The 19,558-nt window shown below is 41.0% G+C and overlaps 1 protein-coding gene across 4 annotated transcripts in view; it reads right to left on the reverse strand.

Annotated features, from left to right (window-relative positions):
* The window catches only part of Graf (GTPase regulator associated with FAK), a 150,525-nt gene that overhangs the window by 57,778 nt on the left and 73,189 nt on the right, over positions 1-19,558 (reverse strand). For all 4 annotated transcript variants that reach the window (XM_072302834.1, XM_072302833.1, XM_072302836.1 and 1 more), the window contains exons 3-4: positions 9,407-9,478; positions 3,781-3,882 (exon numbers count right to left, since the gene is read on the reverse strand). In XM_072302834.1, coding sequence (XP_072158935.1) covers positions 3,781-3,882; positions 9,407-9,478 — 174 coding nt within the window. The remainder of the gene's footprint in view (positions 1-3,780; positions 3,883-9,406; positions 9,479-19,558) is intronic.

Consider the following 19,558-nt stretch of genomic DNA (forward strand, 5'->3'; position numbering starts at 1 on the left):
AGCGCTACCAAATAGTGCGATTTGTGGAACCCTTAAGAGCCGAACACAAACAATTCTGAGCGCAAAGTATCTTGAAAGTGAAAAAATGCGTTTTAGCTGGAAGAAAAAAATCCGCGGAAAAATTCCCCAACTTTTTCTGACTTCTCAAAGTCGGGCTGAATTCCTTGAAACTTTGATCCTCCTACAAATCAAGCATCGTTCATGAATTGAAACTCTGCCTCAAAGGCATTATCGATCCATTTTCAAAACCTGACTCGAATTTGAATACCAACGGTTGATAGTGTGCGTTTCTTATTTCTATTTCGATAAAAAAATAAAAAAAAAAAAAAAATAAAAAAAAAAAAACCCTGAGCTTTTTCGTACCCATGTGCCGCCCGCTCCATAAGCGCAACCGGCTGATTGTTGTAACTGATAGACAAAGCGATAAGCATGGAAGACGAAAGGAGTATGGAGCGATCCCATTAGTTGAAATGGGCGATTCTTATAGAGTAAGAGGGAAAATTCGATGGACTAACTATAGGGTCTCTCAAGGATTGCTGTTAGTTAGTCTGTTACCTACTTCCTTTGTCAATTGCAACCATCCGCTTCCACCAATAAGATCCCTCCATATCCTTTTTGTCTTATTTGTCTACAGCTTTGTCTACCAATTTCAACAATCAGCTTGCCGGAGTTACACTCATTCTTTTCTTCTCCGCGCCACAGCATTCACGTCGTCTTATGAGTAGGCGTGTCTAGTGTTTCCGTTAGCTTAATATTTTGACAAGGTCTATTTTGTTGTGATCGATTGCACGAGTAGATAATAATAACGTACAATATAAAAAAAAAAAAAAAAAAAAAAAAAAAAAAAAAAACTCCAAATTTTTGCGGACCGGAAGAAGGTGGGTAAGTCGCAGCTTGAGTACGCATTCAAACCGTTTTGGGGACTTCACTGAAGGGATGTAAAACAATCATTTCAAGGGCGCGATAATTATTTGCAGAGAGGGAAACTTCTTTCGCCTTTGTAACTTCAATCGAATTATAGCTCAGCGCAAAGGAGTGCCAATTGGGGGTTGATCTGATGGCGAGTAATGGATTTCTGCAGATGTGATGAAAGTTGCAGCCTTCCGCAAGACACCAGTGGCGGAGCGTTGATGATCGATCATCGATATTGCCTCATTTGAACAGGGTGTCAAGTTTTTTTTTCATTTTACGAAATCCTGATTTTTCCTGATTTTTGAATGCTAAATCCTGATTTCATAATTTTTCCAAATCCTGATCAAATCCTGATTTTTTGCGGGGAAAAGTTAAAACGTCTTCATAAGCGTATGCGAAAACAGAACTCAAGAATTAAGTTTCAAGGACTTTTCTCAAATCTTGATTTTACGACTGATTTTTCCTCAAATCCTGATGAAATCGGGAAAATCTTGATGCTAGACACCCTGTTGAAGCATATCGACGGCGAAACTACCAAACCACGTATCTCGGTTTGCGACGTCGCAGACTTCCTGTCATACTTTATTTTTTAAATGAAAAGCTACTTAACGTCCAGTCTTGAAAATTTCCGTGATTTTTCCTCTTCGTGCGGAGAAAATTCTGTGAAAATATCAAGGAATGATATTGATGTGGTCTACTTCAAAAAAAATAAAATGTGAGCGGAGATTTTTAAACACCGCAAACGAGCTACGTGGTTTGGTAGTTTCACCGTCGATATGGTAAAGAATCGATTATGAAGATGTTCGTTGCGAACACCTTAGTTACCGATCCATTTCTATAAGTTTAAATGTCAGGTCAATCGATACATCGCAAAGCACGCCACGCTACTGGTATGAGTATAAAGTATGAAAAATAAAAAATTTGATGACGAGGGAAACTGCAATAGAGTATACGAGTATGTGACTTGGCACCGCGGCTTTTGCTTAAATACTCCCGAAAAATCACTTTCTCTCGAGGGCACGGTTGTGGAGGTATAAGTCGGGAAAACGAAACGGGGGTTGCACCGCGGGGGGGGGGGGGGGGGTAGGTTAGATAACGGTGATGACGTCCGGCATTATCATTTCCTTTCCCTTATTCTGTGACACACTTTCCTCCCATCGTTGTCAGCTGGAGCCCGCATTCCGAGGGGGTCTTTTTCCACTTCGTTTTCGACTGGAGGGTTCGACGTCATCAGGGGCGGCGCTCGAGAAAGTCACGTTCCCTTTCTGCCGAGGACCGTCGATTTGAATTGAAAATAAGCTCAAAAGCTTTAAAAATCTCCTTTTCGTCGATTTATAAGTCTTCGTAACGTCAGACGAGACTGCCTGAGAGACAAGTCCTATCGCTGTAGAGCTATGACGTTTTCTGCGTTGAATCCGCGGAAACGTCGTTTCTCCACAAATATTTGAAAGTAGAAGTTCTATGAGATGTCACCGCGCTGAGAAAGAACGTCTTATGAACATTTGGACATACCAAACTTTATTTTAACAAATTGTGAAATTTTCTTAAAAAAAACTTTTGCGACGAATTCTCAGAATTTTCACGGATGATTTAAATTTGAACATCTTTTATAACGCACTGGAAAAAAAAAAAAAAAACACATTGGATCTAGAGTCCAGACTCTTGAAAACATTTACAAGAAAAAGGATTTTTGAATCAATCAGATTTAAGCTTAAATCAAAAGGAAATCCGCTCAAATTAAGAGGCTCGGTTCCTGATTTAAGCTTAAAACTGATTGAATCAAGAGTATTTTTTCTTGTCGATGTTTTTAAGAGTCTGGACTCTAGATCCAGTGTGGTTTTTTTTCCAGTGAACGAATTAAACCAAGGCTTACTCAGAAATCTTTCTGGCTATATAGACGCTTTTAATTTACAATTTCATTCACGGTACTTAAATTTGTTTTTGAAAATAAAAAATAAAAAAAAAATTCATAGATTTTCTTGAGAATACACACTTTATCGTTGAAAATTCGGCAACATCGAATGCACATGCAGCGCTCTTCCTCAGCGCGGCGGCAGGACACGAAAAGTGAATGAAGTTGAGAAAACCACGCCAAAGCGTAAAACAAGGAGTTATTTCAAGAACGGGTGAGCGGATGAATGAATAGCAAGCGGCTAAAAAGTTGAATGAATAACTTATTACTGAATGGGAGGCCAGATGAATGAACACAGTGAGCAGAAACGAACGATCGAGCCGTTATCATTGGAATTCCGAGCTCCCGAGAGAGCGCGGAGGGTTAATGCAATCGCGAGCGACTTTTTAAAAATACCTCAAAGGTCAACGAGTTACAGTGGTCATCGTCGGTTTTTTTCCTCTTTACGCTGCGTTGCTGAAAATAAACCGATTGAACCTGAAATTAACGTTTGCTTGCAAAGGCAAGTGAAATTGAAGACGTTGCGATCATATTTGTCGTTCCGGATCGCTCAAAACAGTGCGATATTTAAACGCCAATCGGACCGCGTTAAGCAAAAAGGAACCAGGCCACATCGGCTATTGCCAAAAATTGGGCGATTTAATTTTTTACATGCAAACGGTTGTGCGGATTTTTGTGCGAATTTCAGTCAATTTTCTGTAGAGTGCGAAGCAAATTCCTTCACATTTTCAAAGGAATCCGCACAGACGTTCTCTTGGAAAACATTTCATTACCCGATTAAATTTGGCAATAGCTGATGTGGCTTGGTTCCTTTCAGCTAAACGCGGTCTAATTATTGCGAGTTTTTGATTTTCCCAACATTAGCATCAAAATTTGTTAGAATTTTTTTAAACATTTATTGATGAGCTGTGCTCGTAAAAATAATAAAATGTAAAACATGAGGATGCGGTACTCACCTCTTGCAGAATGTTATCCTGTTTCTTCGTCGAGAGATTCAAGTACCTCTCCTGGCTTTGACAGAACTTGGCGGTTTGCTTCTCAAATTTTTTCTTTCCTTCCTGAAACAAAATGACGGAAAGGGGAATTGAGACAATTTATAAGAAATCAGTGATTTTCCACAGCTCATGAATAGATTTATATGGACTGTAGCAGAAATGTGGAGTATTTGTCATAGGCTAGGCGAGAAACTTAGGCATCAAGTCTTATACCTGATCGACGAGCTGATTATAGAAATTGATGAACAAAGCAATAGACAAAGAAGACATAGGGAGTACGGAGCGATCCGCGATCCTATTGGTAGATGTGCTGTTGCTATGGACTATAGGAGAAAATGATGACCGACTATAGGGTCTCTGGTGGGTTGCCGTTACTTATAGCCCATACTATCATGCCTTATATTGCCGTCTATATTACCAGCCCTTTGTCCATTACAACCACCCGCTTCAACCAATAGCATTCCTCCATATTCCTTTAGTCTTCTTTGCCTATAGCTTTGTCTATATTTACAATGATCGCCCCGCAGGTAAATCTAGTAAACACGTTTTTAATAAACCATCGATTTTTAGCATAAACTTTAACAATTTTTAAAGGCATTCCTTCTGCGAATAAGCACAGCTAAAGTCAGACTTTTCAAAATGCCCCCTTGTACTTTTTTCTCTCTTGAAAGCTGAATATACTTTTTGAATAGTTGGTGCGAATATTTTTCAACACTGCACTGTATAGATCACCATCCGCAACAATACGTCATTCAGACTAATATTCTAAGTTCCGCAACCCCTGCCGCAAGGCAATCATGCTGAGATGGTGGACTTGAGATGTATTTCGCAAAATACAAACGGCAACAAATGGGCAAATACTCGATTGTAAGTGAATTAAAAAGGACTGCTCACACAAAAGCTCAAGAATGGAAATTGGGTACTTAATGAGAGAACTACACACGAGGGCGCTAGGCAGGCGGGTTACTCTCTGCGAACCATTCTACCGTGTTAAAAAACTCCATGTGAGCATCCAAAAGTTGCCAGATTCTCCGAATAAATCTAGTCAGGATGGCGATTCACAACCAGCTTGATATCCGAAGTCTCTGGCTTTTCCTTTCTTGAAAAAAGCCCTAACTTGCGAACCGACCTAAAACTAAACAAAACTCGCAATAGATTTTCTCTCGTGTTGTAGTGGTAAATCATTGTAATCCCTTTCAATACCTATTTTCAAAGTTATACGACTACATTTTACTAAAGGTTCGCAAAAATTGTCCTTATTAGGATGCTATTTTAAGTATCTCATTGAACCGTTCTTAATCACAAAGTAAACCGATTGGAGCCCCCCCCCCCCCCCAAAAAAAGGAGCTGTTTAAGGGATGATTATGAGTACGACCCTGAGTGAGGTATCTTTCCTAAGAGTCTCTGACCACCGGTAAAATTCCCTAACTGCAAGTTTCGATCGAATTCCTTAAATCAGTGCTTTTACAGTACTTTTTCAGTACATTCTCAAGAAATTCAGTACCTCTTCAACAGAAAAATTCAATACTTTTTCAGTACCTCCATTTGACGAAATTCGGAAAATTTCAAAATTTTGAATTTCTCACCCAAATTTGCGACAAAAATGAAAAATTCAGGACCTTCTTGCGGAAATTCCGCGCTTTTTCAGTACTTCCGGGCCGCCCTTAAAAAATCAGTACTTTTTCGGGACTTTCCGGAAATTCCGGACTTGTAGACACCCTCCGTGACTAAAACTTTCGGCATCCAGGCTAGAGCATCTTAAAAATTCCGACAGGAAGATAATCAAACATTTTCTCAAAATAAAACAATTATCGGAGGAAATTTGGCGTGAGTCGAATGCTCATTTGGCGTGCTCTTTTAATACGGTAGTATATTGTGCAAGGGCGCAGCGCACTCGCACGGTACTTGAGCCAGGACAGGGACAGGGCAGAGGGCTGCCTGGAGCCTGAGGGCCCTCCACCACGGAGTCACCCCTGATTGGGAGCCACCCCTGCATGAAATCATGAATGACTGCCGCGTCACTTGTTAACAAGTTCTTCTTTGTGGTGACAAGTCCTCCGTTTCGCAATGACCGCACCGAGGCTCCCGGGAAAATTGCCTTCGCTACGAGGGAAGTTTACCCCGCAGATATTAACCCGAGGAGCATCGTTGTCGCTCACAGTTGAAAATGTCTTCATTTCGGACTTGTTACGTTCGGGCCATATTCATCTCCTCATGGCCGCATTCATAATCACTCCTTCAATAACTTTATTTCCTCAGGAAGCGCCATGCAGGGCTGCCAAAATTTAGAAAATGATATTCCCTGAAATTTCCCTGCACATTAGAGTAAAATTCCCTGACAGTCAAAGATATGCCTCAGGGTTACAAAATATAATTTGAGATAATTTTCGGGCAAAATTCGTTGATCAAAAGTCAAATCCATTCTGAAAAGCAAATAAATGTACAAAAACAATAATGTTCCCCTGATTTTTTTATCATTAGCCCTGAAATTTCAACGTTTTCTCTGACTTTTGAGATTCATTCATTCAACATTTCTCGGTTTTCCCTGTATTTTCTGACTGTAGCAGGGTTTACATTGCGATTATGGGAGGTTTAAAGGGGTTCTAATAAGGCAACCATAAAAAAGACAGTTCAAATAAATTCAGAGAGAAAAGAAACAGTATAATTTTGAAAAAAGACCCTGGCAAGGAATTACAACGATTGGCACTTTAGAAAAATTAAAATAAAGGAAAAATTTTTGGAGACAAATTCAAAGGAAATTACACAAGGATTATCAAAGAAATTTGTTTTTTTAACGAGAGAAATTTGGCAAAGTTTGGATGTTCATATAAGGTTTATCCTTAGCACGGCAGAACTGATTAACGGAGTGCGGTGAGAACATCATGAGATCCGATTTCACCCCGCTGCGCTGTCTCTGACATTCCAGATCCGGAGTGACAAGAGAGAACGCAACCCCTTTGAATGAGAGTTGCAAAATGATCTACAAGGAATATCCGCGTGGTGCAACTTGACAATCACAATTATGACAACAATCAAAAACATTTTCAAAAGGGGCCCGTTCAAAAAGCTGAACCGAGTCTGTATTCTAATTTTTGGCTACTGTTATTATTTTATCACCTTCAATGAATCTAATTTTATTTGGCGAGATGACGAACAAGACACACACATTGCACTACACCTAACACACACATTGCGTAACGCTCGATGGGGTTGGCTCAGAGGCGGATCCAGCAATTTGGCAACACCGGATTTCCTCCATTTAAACATATGCTAAATACTCGATTCTTGTCAGAGTACCTGGCCCCTCCAAGATTCGATACATTTCCATAGGTTTAAATGGAGAAAAGACAATGTTGCCAATTTTCTGGATCCGCCAATGGGTTGGCTGGGGCCTTTGCCGGCGATACGCAGGGGTACACGGGAGGAGAAGATTCAGCGAGGCATTACGCAACAATTTTGAGTACTTTCTTCGGGTTTCTACAAATTTATTCGTATTTCATCGCAGAGAATTCAGACTTATCAACGGTTGATGAACCGTGAGTTTCCTCGGAAGCGACAGCATTTTGCAGTTATAAAAATCTCGAGAATCTTGGTGAAGAAATTAAAAATTTGACGTCAAAAAAGTCATACAATTGGGCAAAAAAATCCAAACATGTAACCGTCCACGAGAAAAGGGACTTTACACGAAGAGCAAAAATGGACCGAGTTTAATAGAAAGGAACCAAGCCACATCAGCTACTGCCAAGTTTAACTGGACAATTAAATTTTTTTACGAGAGAACGTTTGTTCGAATTTCTTGGAAACTTTTAAGGGATTTGCTTCGTACCGTGGAGAATTTTCACTGAAATTTGCACACAAATTCGCACAACCGCACTGGAAAAAAACCACATTGGATCTAGAGTCCAGACTCTTAAAAACATCGACAAGAATAAGTGCTCTCTTGATTCAATCAGAATCTAGTTTAAATCAAGAACCAAACCTCTTAATTTAAGCGGACTTCGTTTTGATTGAAGCAAAAATCCGATTGAATCAAGAGTATTTTTTCTTGTCAATGTTTTAAGAGTCTGGACTCTGCATCCAATGTGTTTTTTTTTCCAATCCGTTTTCATGTAAAAAATTAAATTGCCCAGTTAAATTTGGCAATAGCTGATGTGGCTTGGTTCCTTTCTGTTTAACGCGGTCCAAATAATGGTCGTTCTGACAATGTGTATATATATTTGCGAAAAAATGAACCATACCGATCGCAACACATTTCATAGAACTCGGTGGGAGTTTCTCGCGCCGTAGTTTCAAAAAACTAAATCCTCGACCTTGCTTTTAACGAAAATTGCTTTACTGAAAAGTTAATTGCATCCTGGACTTAGGCCCCTTCCGCTTAGATGGACATACATCGCACGGTACAATTTCTTTGAGCGAAAGATGTTTTATTGAGTTGCCAGGGCAATATTTTGTCATTACCTTCTGATTAGTTTTGGACTGAGGCAAATAATATACAAGATTGATCTAACAGTTTAAAAAGATACATTGAAATACGTTTTTTGAGCACTGAATAATTTGAAAATGTAGAGCACGATATCAAATGATCTTCAGGGTACTTTTGATCGTCGTCACTGATCTCACTAAAAGAAATAATCAAGTTTCAGTGATGCGACTTAACGAACGCCTGTGTGTGCTCGGTTGCGTTCGGATTCATTGAAGGCGCTTCGTCACCGAGCAATCGTCCATCGTCGTCGCTGGCCGTGAAAAACATCGGCGCGGCGGAGGAAAAGATTGACGGAGCAACAACTAAATGCAACTTCTTCATTGACCCTCGTAATTTTAAACTACATGTACCGTTACAGAAACAAATATACGATCGATAACTCAACGGTTGTTTTCTGAGTGTGGCTGTTGTAAAACGGCTTAATGAAAATTCGCATGTGATCGAAAGTTCAGAGCTGATTTGCTGGTTGCTGGGGTTGATAAATTGTCTGCTTTGCGATGGAAATAATGAACCAAGTTCGAAGACGCGTCAGGATTTTGTCTTACTTCAGACACGCATTATTCTTGCGAGAAAGTGCAGTAATCTTCGGTGAACAACTATAACTAGAAAACACGTTGATACTGCAGCGTGTGCACAAAAATATCTATGCATTATCGTTTCTTGTTTTTAATTAATATTTCTTTTTTTCTAGGGCAGGGGATGGGGATTACGGGTGATTGTAATACTGAGGTTGTGTCAAAAAACCTGATAAAACGAGTAAAGATAGGTTTATCTTAGTTCTATAATTACTGAAGACTGTAAAACAGTAATGGCCAGAGGCGGATCCAGCAATTTGGCAACACCGGATTTCCTCCTTTACAACCTATGTTAATTGATCGATTCTCGTTGGAACATCTCCCTCTCCCCAGAATCGATACATTTCCATGGGTTTAAATGGAGAAAAAATAATGTTGCCAATTTGAATTATTAATCTTTCTTGATTGGCTACGAGGGTGTAACTCTGAACCAGGAAAGGCTAAAGATATTTTTTCATGTAATAATTGATGAGATACCCGATAAACTCTTTCAAAAGAAAATAAAAGTCTATGGAAGATGATAACTTACCTTCACCCCGCCGATGTGTTCCTTCCTAAAATTTTCGAGCGGTAAGATAATTTGGTCATACGCTCTATTCAACTGAAATCAAAAGAACAAAACGAAATCATCAGTTGGGCGGAAATATTTAACCGAGTTTTCAGCGTGAGATATTTTTCATGAAACTTTGAGGGATGCAAAAAAATGGGGATGTGAAAAAATAATTTCTGGACTAATTTCTTTCACCTGGACGGACGCGATTTTAACTGAGCAACGGCGGCCATTTTACACGTAACGAACATTTGAATTGGATTGCATTTTGCAAAAAGGAACCAGAAGAATTGCAATGATGGTAAGGTTGTGCATTTTCATAGTTAGTAATGAAATTCCTGAAACTATGCAAAAATATGAAATTTACATGGTAATTTGTGTCTTAATTTTACGGTTTTTAGCGAGTAAAATAGAAACTGCAAATGGATAATCAGGTTTTTCTTCCAAGATAACAGAGGTTGCACAATCTTAGCAACATCGCAATGCCCCTGGTTCCTTTTTGCAAAATGCAGTCCAATTAGGGTTGTGGTAGTACCCAAATTTGAATTAGCGTACTACCCGACCAACAGTTGGATTAGCACTCTAATTCATTGGGGCACTACCGCAATTTTAAGCTCCCTAATCAAGTTGGGACGTAACCCCTACCTCTTTTTTTTCCGTGAGCGTTCCGGGACCGAAGAAAATTTCGACTTTAGCGGATTTTAGTCACAAGCGTCGTTCGACTTAACGAACTTTTCCTGTACTTTTTTTTCGTGCACTCTATTATTCTGCCGTGCTAAGCAAGAACGCCGTGATTCCATCAAGGTTTTCCCTCGTTTTTTGGAACTTTACACTTTATAACATAGAAACTGTTTTGCCTATCCACCTCAAATTTTCAAGATAAGTTCTTGACAGTATTTGCGAAATAATTCTGTAAAAATATTGTCCCAAGGTACACAAGTTTATCTGCGATGATACGTTATTTCCAAAAAAATGTAAAATGGCGTTTACTGCGTTTTTGCGTTGTACGACAGTATTACGGACCCGATCTCTTGGATAAAATCCAGGATTTTACCATGGGAAATTCGGCAGCATTCCGCGGCACATACTGCGCTGTTCCCGAGGACGGTGGCAGTGTGATTCACCGGTCTAGAATTACATTGGAATAATTCAACGCGAGCGGGGTGTGGAATGAGGCGCTGATGGAACGAGCGGGAGACCTCCATTGATAAGTGTGGCTCCTGTCTAGTAATTCTCCTAAAATGGCAACTTCTCCTCCTGGCCGGCGCACAGTGCAACGATCTCATAGAGGACGTCGGACATGAACTGTTCGGCTAGAATTTTAAATTTTGATGTTTATTCCGTCACAAATTCAATTTCACGGGGTGTTCCTGACAGGGAATGGACCACTCGATAAGGTACGAATTTCAGCATTCTGATACATGTTTCTTCAACAAAATTTTACGTAAAACACGATGCGCACAACGAAAATTACCGAAATTAACTCCTTACGAAGATATTTAATGATTCTTGATGCGTGAATTCAAACCACCCGCTCGTGAAAGCTCCATGCTCTACGTGATTCACATCGCCCGCTGAACGTTATCATGACAGTCTCTACGATATACAAATCTGGCAACCTCAATCTTGACGCTTTGGCTCAGCTATAGCAAATTGCTTATAGTTTGAACAACACATGGTGGGAAATGAACATTGCTCGATTGAGAAGCTTGCTGAAACCGTTGTAGTGCGCGTTTGATTCACGTAGAGCTTTGAGTTTCTTGTGAGCGGGCAGTTCAAATTCCTCGTAACCAATGTGAAATAAAAACGTTAATATCTTCGTTAGGAGTTAGTTTAAGTAATTTTCGTTGTGCGAATTGTGCTCTACGTGGAATTCTGACAAGAAAACATGTATCAAAATGCTTAAATTTGTACCTTGTCTAGTGGTCCGTTTCACAAAAAAACCAATGGAACCACTTTTAAACATTTTTTTGTCTCATATTTTCGAAAATATAAGCTTTGAAAGTTTCCACGTTTTGTCCGATTCCTCCTACCGATTCGGTCCAGTGTGCGGCGTGGCGCGGCGGCTTCCGACCCACGGTAATCCACTAATCGGGCGTCCATTACCATAATCGGTTCTTTCGCACTCCTGACCGGTGTTTCGGTGCTTACCATCCTCCCGGTGCCGTTGACCATCGCGCGTCGGGCATCGAGCGGCACCGTCGTTCATTCATCACTCATAGCGCTTGCGATGCTTCTTTTTCCTCCCCGTTTCATTCACTCTTTTGTGAGGGCCTCCCTGCCTCCGCCCCCGCACGACGTGCACGCTTTCGAAACGGATTACATTTTGCAATGAGGAGCCACTGTCTCTGGCTCTTCCACAAAGGCGCCTTCCTGCATAAGGAAACCAATGGCATACGTGCTGTTTCTAAAATGGATTGAATTTTGCAAAAATGAACCAGGAGCATTGCAATGTTGTTAAAATTGTGCAACTTCTTTTGTCTTGGAAGAAAAACCTGATTCAGGAGAAGCGGAAAAAATATCATCAGTTCCTTTGCCTCTAAAAAACAGAAGACAAAGACGCGTTTAAAAAAGCTCAGACGCAGGTACGAAGGCTCATAACCAAGAAAAAGAACGAATCTTGGGAGAGGAGCTGTAACAAAATAGACACGTACATAGGAGGAAGGAAAAGCACTGAGAGCTGGAAGTTGCTGAAAGGGCTGCGAAGGGACATGAAGCGGGACTTAATATCTCCGATATCCATTGATAAACTGGAGGGGTATTTTAAAAATTTACTGACAGAAAGGCGAACTGAATTTCAAGATGGAGGTGTAAGCTTGGAGTATCATTAATATAAACTTCGAAGGATTCTGCCTTTTTCTATTTCACTCGAGGGGAAGTGTCCCCTCCCGGACTCTCTTCCCCACCCGGTGACTGACGCTGCGCTGTGTTGAACGGTTCAGCCTGAACCTTTCCCCTACGTCTGACCGTTCCCCACTCCTCTGTCAATCGAACCATGCCACCGCTTTTACGTATTGTCGCTCGCCCGCCCAGGGACCTACCGGCCAGCGGTCATTTGGACTGAGTTAAGCAGAAAGGAACCAACCCACATTTTGGAAAAAATTGAGTTATGAGTGGTTTTGAACTCAACCACTGCTCTACTATCTATCTCCAAAAATTCAAAGTTTTCGTTGGAGCAAATTTTGCAGAAATTGAACTTGAAGTTTATCTTTTACATTGAGTCTTATGCAGGAGCCAAACTTTAAACCTCTTTTTCTCGGTTCGATCCCGTTGTGGCTTGGTTCCTTTCTGTTTAACTCCGTCCATTTGATGATAAATCTCGCTCATGCTCCTACGCAGCTACGCATTGATTACGCCAGGAAATTACTTTCCAAATAATTAGAATTTCTTCGATAATAGTTTTCTTTATTTATTCGACGGTATTTTTTCTCTGTTCTACTGTGATTTCCTTGGTTCTCTACTGTGTTTGACTGTGTTGAAATTTATATTAATACTCACACGGAGAAAAAAACTTCGTGCATGGGACCCGACGTTGAGATCATATGAATCTCTTAAAACTTGAGATCCAGCTGCCGAAATTCGGGTCAGAAATCTGAAACACTTCGGTATGCACCGAGTACTTCAGATGTGTGACCTGAAACCTTCGGTATATACCGAACTACTTCAATTGTCTGACCCGAACTTCGGCAGATGGACCTTAACTTTTCGGATGCGTGATCCGAAAACTTCAGAGATCCATATGATCTCAGCTTCGGGTTCCATGCACAAAATTTTTTTCTCCGTGTTTCCTTTTAGGGGACGCAACTAAAATTTTAGTAATTTTTTTCAGAAAAGTAAAAAAAAAAAAAAAAAAAAAAAAAAAAAGTGGCTAACAGTGGCTCCTCACCTTTTCGTGGTGTTGGCTGTTTTTACTAAGTGGGAACCGTCCATTTTAAGATATAGTCTATTTCTTGCCAGCTGCCATTATTATTCTACAAGTTAATTGTGGAGTGAGAATTTCATAATGTTTTCTATGAAATCTTCAAAATATAGGGATTAAAAATTTGCAACTACTACAAAATCGGCTCGCGAAGCGAGCCGAATGTCACTCGCGTTCGCCAACCTTATTTAAAGTATACCTGGAAGAAGTTTTAAAGGAATGGAAAAGATGCTGTTCGGGAATGGGCGTCCCGCTCGGTGAAGATGGCACCCTTTATACTCTGTGCTTTGCTGATGATCAGGTGGTAATAGCTCAGGACGAAGAAGATGCGAATTACATGACGCGGAAGCTAGTGGAAGTAAACCGAAAGTGGGGAATGGAAGTAAATGTGGTTAAGACGGAGAAGTTGGTTATCGGCGGTGATCAGCAAAGCATTGAACTGGAGGATGGTCGGAAAATTCAGGACTGTGAAGAGTATAAATATCTAGGAGTTTGGTTAACTAAGGACGGAAATTTGGATCGGGCCATTAAAGATCGGAATGTGCAAGGCAGGAAAGCTATCGCGATGCTAAATGAGGTTCTCTGGGATCAGAGTATCTCCAAGGAGACCAAAAGAAAAATTTACAACGTCATCGTGAAGAGTATCGTAACTTACGGGAGTGAGGTCTGGCAACTCAAGAAAAGAACTGAAGACATGCTTAGGGCAACCGAGATGGACTTTTGGCGAAGGTCTGCTGGGATATCGAGAAGAGAGCGTATCCGCAATGAAAGGGTACGCGAGATAATGGGTGTGGAAAAGGACATCGTGCACGATATCAGGTCCAAGCAGTTGGTCTGGTATGGACATGTGCGAAGGATGGCAGATGATCGGTTGCCCAAGCAGGTCTTCGATTGGGTTCCTCCCGGAAGGCGACGGCGTGGACGTCCTGTGAAAGGTTGGCGACAAGGGGTGGAGGAGGAGATCAGAAGGTGCCAATTGCCTGATGATCTCTGGGAGGATAGGGGGCAATGGCGATTGGGCGTCGCAGAGCGCGAGGCGGCGCTATAAAAGCGACTTTATGTATGTATGTAGAAAAACCTGATTATCCATTAACAGTTTCTATTTTACTCGCTGAAAACTGAAAATTTAAAACAAAAATTATCATGTAAATTTCATATTTTTTCATGGTTTCAGTAATTTTATTGCAAAGGATGGAGTTGCACAATCTTAGCACCATTACCATGCTTCTGGTTCCTTTTTGCAAAATGCAATCCAAATGAGCTATGGACAGTGGTTCACATTTTGCAATAAGGAACCACTGTCTCTGGCTCTTCCACAAAAGGCGCCTTTTTTTTAGAGGCAAAATATCGCGTTCGAGTGCAGTTTCGATAGCAGTATCGAATGCTTTATTTTTCCTCTAAAAAACCACGCCTTTATTACGTCGAATTTCTTCGTCAAATTTGGTACATGAGTTCTTAAGTCTCATGACAACAAAAGTGCGATCTCAAAATTTGAAGCAAATGACAAGTAGCTGAAATTATGAAGCTAATCGATGAAGTAGCTGAAATTATGAAGCTAATCGATGAGATATATCGCACGTCGCTTTGACACGAAAAATGGCCTCCATCGAATTCCGATTTTGCAGGCCAGCCTCGAACTACAGATTTTGCCTTCGTTGACTAATGACGATGATCCCTTTTCTGTGGATGGTCACAGTTATTTACCAGGTTCAGCTGAGACAAAACTTCACCTTCTTTTTCTTACCTTGCCCGAATGAGCACGGACTGGTACGTGCATGCGAAAAAGAACAACTCGGATGGAGAAGCGATGCGAGAAAAAACCATGCTCGTTAGTTGCATAAGAATCTCTTGCGAGTCATTGACGCGGGCTATAAATGCCGACATTTTGCGCGGATTAAACATTTTTTCGCGGAGAAATTCGTCGTTCCGATTCCGACGTCTAGTAACAGTTGTTTCCTGATGATGATGTCACTCCACTCGGTGGCGCACGGAACAACTTCTCCGCTCGTACTCAGATAGTTCCTTCCTCCGGCCGCCGCACAGTGGATCGAGTCAATCGGAGAGCTCGGACATGACATTTTTGCGCTAAAACTGAAACTGCAAAATCTGACATTTACAGTAGAAAAACAAGGGGCAAAAAAGGGAAACAAGTCTAAAATACACAAGTAATAAAAACCGAGACGTTTCGACTCAAAACTGCATCATTTTCAATCGGAAATACAATAAAAATTAAAAAAAAAAAACGATGAAAACCTAAGCCTTACACGGTTTTTTTAAACAAATTTTTTAATTTTTTTTTTTATTTATTTAAATTTGTATTGTATTTCCGACTGAAAATGACTCTATTTTGAGTCGAAACGTCTCGGGTTTTTTTTATTAATTGTGTATTTTAGCCTTGTTTCCCGTTTTCCCCCTAGTTTTTCCACGGTTATCATTGTCTCGGGCTGCTCTATAAAAATTTGTATCTCTGAAATTTAATTCGTCACATTTGAAATTTTAAGGGGTTATTCTGGAGAAAAATTTCACGAGGAAACCGATGGAACCACTTTTAAAACATCAAATTTTTGTATTCACGGAGTTAAAAGCTTCTAAAGTTTCCACATTTTGTCCGACCTCCCCAATCGAGTCAATCCACTGTGCGCCGCGCCGTCACTCGCCGCCTTTGAATGTGAGCTCATAACTCTCGTGTTCAGGTTCAGCGTTCTTTCCTTCCCACCGTTGCCGCTTAAAATTCATTCAGTAACTATTTAAGACGTGGAAACTCAAATCCTCGTAACGATGGAAAAAAAAAACACATTGGATGTAGAGTCCAGACTCTTAAAAGCATCGACAAGAAAAAATACTCTTGATTCAATCAGATTTGAGCTTAAATCAAGAACCCAGCCACTTAATTTGAGCGGATTTCCTCTTGATTTAAGCTTAAATCTGATTGAATCAAGAGTATTTTTTCTTGTCAATGTTTTCAAGAGTCTGGACTCTAAATCCAATGTGTTTTTTTTTCCAGTGAAGCACCACCAGGGGTTGCTTTCTCTACATGAAATTTTTTATGTGAAATTTTCTTTAAATGTGGCCTCATTTTTAACAAAAAAAGGTAATTCCGACTCCACTGGATTCCCGTTAAGTGAGCGATACAATTGCACAATCTTGGCTACATCTGATGGCAAGTATTTCCACAATTCATTTGAAGAGCGAAAATTAGAGACCGGGTAAGCGCCATCAGGTGCTGCTAATATTCTGCAACTGGTTTCCTCATTTAACGGGAACCAAATGGCCCGGGAAAGACAATTTAACTAGAGAAAATAATATCGAGATACAGAGGAAATTTTCCAAGTTATGTCTATGATGCGGAGACACCTTATCAAGTTTTGATTTTCCGCTTTCCATTTAAACAATTTCATTTGTTGGTAATTTGAATTATGAACAGCTTTATTTTGTCTTTAGGGCCTCGGAAATGCACATGTTACCCTCAACAGGAAAAGGGACCTCTGTCCATGAAAGTTCAAATTCAAGAGAGAGATTTTCCTCAAGTTGAGGTGGAACTCAAGTTTCCATTGCAGAACGTTCTTCATTATCCAACACGGAGGAAAACTCCGATTCATATGGAAGACCAAAGTTTTCGGTCCGGTCAATCAAAGAATATTCGATCATAAGAACCGAATTTAGATTACCTGAATCGAGGGTAACCTAAGCTTTTGTTAACTATAAGACTCTTATTCCTTGATCTCTTAGAACTTCGTTAGATGGAAACTTACACATCGATGGCTAACGGACAATATCACCTATCTGTAAACTGACGATTTTGCAGAGCGAAGAGAAAACTTCGTCATTTTTGTAATTTTAAAGTTCGATTTACAATTTGTTGTATACATTACAAGTCATTGAAGCGCTCCCCTACAGGATTAAAAAAAAACTAAAATCATCAGCTTGCGTATTTTATACTGTAGAAAGCGCCATAGTCGCTAACTTTTTCGCTAAAATTGTCAGTTTGGTGATATTGTTCGTTAGCCCTCGATATCGATGGCTATGGAACGATACCGCCTACCTGCAAACGGACGATTTTGCCAGAACGAAGAGAAAACTTCGTCATTTTTGTAATTTTAAGGTTCGATTTACAATTTTTTTATACATTACAGCGTCACTGAAGCGCTATTGGAGAAACTAACATAATCAGCCAGCGTATTTTATACTGTAGAAAGCGCCACAGTCGTTAACTCAGTTCCGCAAAAACTGTCATTTAGGCGGTATTGTTCGTTAGCCGTGGATACATGCGTTAATTCTCTCTGGCTGGGCAACACGGCAGAGATTCCAGCGAAGAATTTTTTTTTTCTCCACTGAACTGGAGCCGGGTCTGAATGGCTGGTTGAATTGAAACAAACAATTAAACACTCAACCCACGCTGGATCGGCATAATTAAAGGAGAGTTTAAAGGAGCAAACGTGGGTTTACTGTCGCGGCGACCGGTGGTGGCGGCGGCGGTGGACTTCATTCTTCAACACGTATCGTTCATTCACGCTCCGGGGTCGCGTCGCCCGGTTCACGGTCGGGATACACGGTCACTACGGTCAGCTTCCATCCCCCCACCCGGAATCAAAGTATTCCAGTGCTCCCATCCCATGTCCGTCAAAAGTTCCGGGATTCGGAGATTTTTTGTTTCAATTCCTCTCACACCGTGAACGTCAAAGTTCCAGAATTCTTTTGAGATTTTTTTCAAAAGTTTCGAGAGAGTTCCGGAAAATGCAAAACATCCGGAACAATTCGGAAATTTCAAAAGTACCGGGAAAAATTCAGAAAAATCTCAAAAGTTCCGGGAGAAATTCAGAAAAATCTCAAAAGTTCCGAAACTCGGTACTAGCTCCGGGTAATGGGGGCACTGAAGTATTCAAACTTGTCCGATTCTCTATCCTCTCAAGGAGAGCGTCTGTAGGGGAAGGTGGAAGCAGAGGGATAGGAACAAAATGGAGATGTTGCATGTGTCAGGAATTTGCGATTTGACTGTTGATTCTTATGTAAAAGTTCGCGAGAGACACGATGGCGCCACTGGTTTTCTCTGAAATCAACTCCCAAGCTCAAAAACAGCTCTCAAGTTGAGGCCAAAATGAAGGGGATAACCCGCGCTATCCCGAGAGTCCACCTCTACATCAAGACAAACTCTCCATGCAAAGCTAGGGAGCAAATAAATTAGCAGGGATGCCTGCCGTGTTTTCAGTTTTAGAGTCCCCAAATAAAGTGGCAGCCCTGTCAATGTATTTGCTCCCTATCTTTGCATGGAGAGTTTGTCTTGATGTAGAGGTGGACTCTCAGGATAGCGTGGGATATCCCCTCCATTTTAGCCTCAACTTGAGAGCTTTTTTTGAGCGTGGGAGTTGATTTCAGAGAAAACCAGTGGCACCATCGTGTCTCTCGCCAACTTTTACATAAGAATCAATAGTCAAATCGCAAATTCCTCACACATGCAACATCTCCATTCTGTGACCAGTGCAACTCCATCGAAGTGCTCAACACGAATCGAGGAATTCTCGACACGTAAACTCATCGGTCATCGACCCAAAATTCAATACTAATCGCGCGAGTGATGTCTAATGATAATCGCGATCGACTCATCCTCATTCGTGTCAATGTCGGTCACCGGAGTAAGTACTCCGATGGAGTCTTCGAAGGCCGTAATGCCACCGTGCACGGCGCGCGACGACGCACCGGTGCCAAAGGACTAACATTTGCGGGCCAAGTTGATGATGGCGTCCGTTCGAGGCTTTGCTACTGTCAACGCGATCTTTTATAGCTTCGTCGTAAGTTCGGAAACCTCTTGTCGTACGAGTGAACGTAAAAGTACGTGCTGTCACGTCCCGTCATCGCCGACGAGTACAAGACGGCGTAGTTTCAGGATCCCGTCGGGCAGCGTTGCCTAATCCTTCGGGAAAATCGCTCCATTCCACATGATGGAGATGTTGCACGTGTGTGAGGAATTAGCGATTTGACTGTTGATTCTTATGTAAAAGTTCGCGAGAAACACGATGGTGCCACTGGTTTTCTCTGAAATCAACTCCCAAGCTCAAAATAAGCTCTCAAGTTGAGGCCAAAATGGAGGGGATATCCCATTATCCCACCCTACCCTGAGATTCCACCTTTACATCAAGACAAACTCTCCATGCAAAGATAGGGAGCGAATACATTGACAGGGCTGCCGCTTTATTTGGGGACTTTAAAATTGAAAT

Source organism: Bemisia tabaci, chromosome 7 (assembly GCF_918797505.1).
Source record: "Bemisia tabaci chromosome 7, PGI_BMITA_v3".
NCBI classification, from domain to species: Eukaryota; Metazoa; Arthropoda; class Insecta; order Hemiptera; family Aleyrodidae; genus Bemisia; species Bemisia tabaci.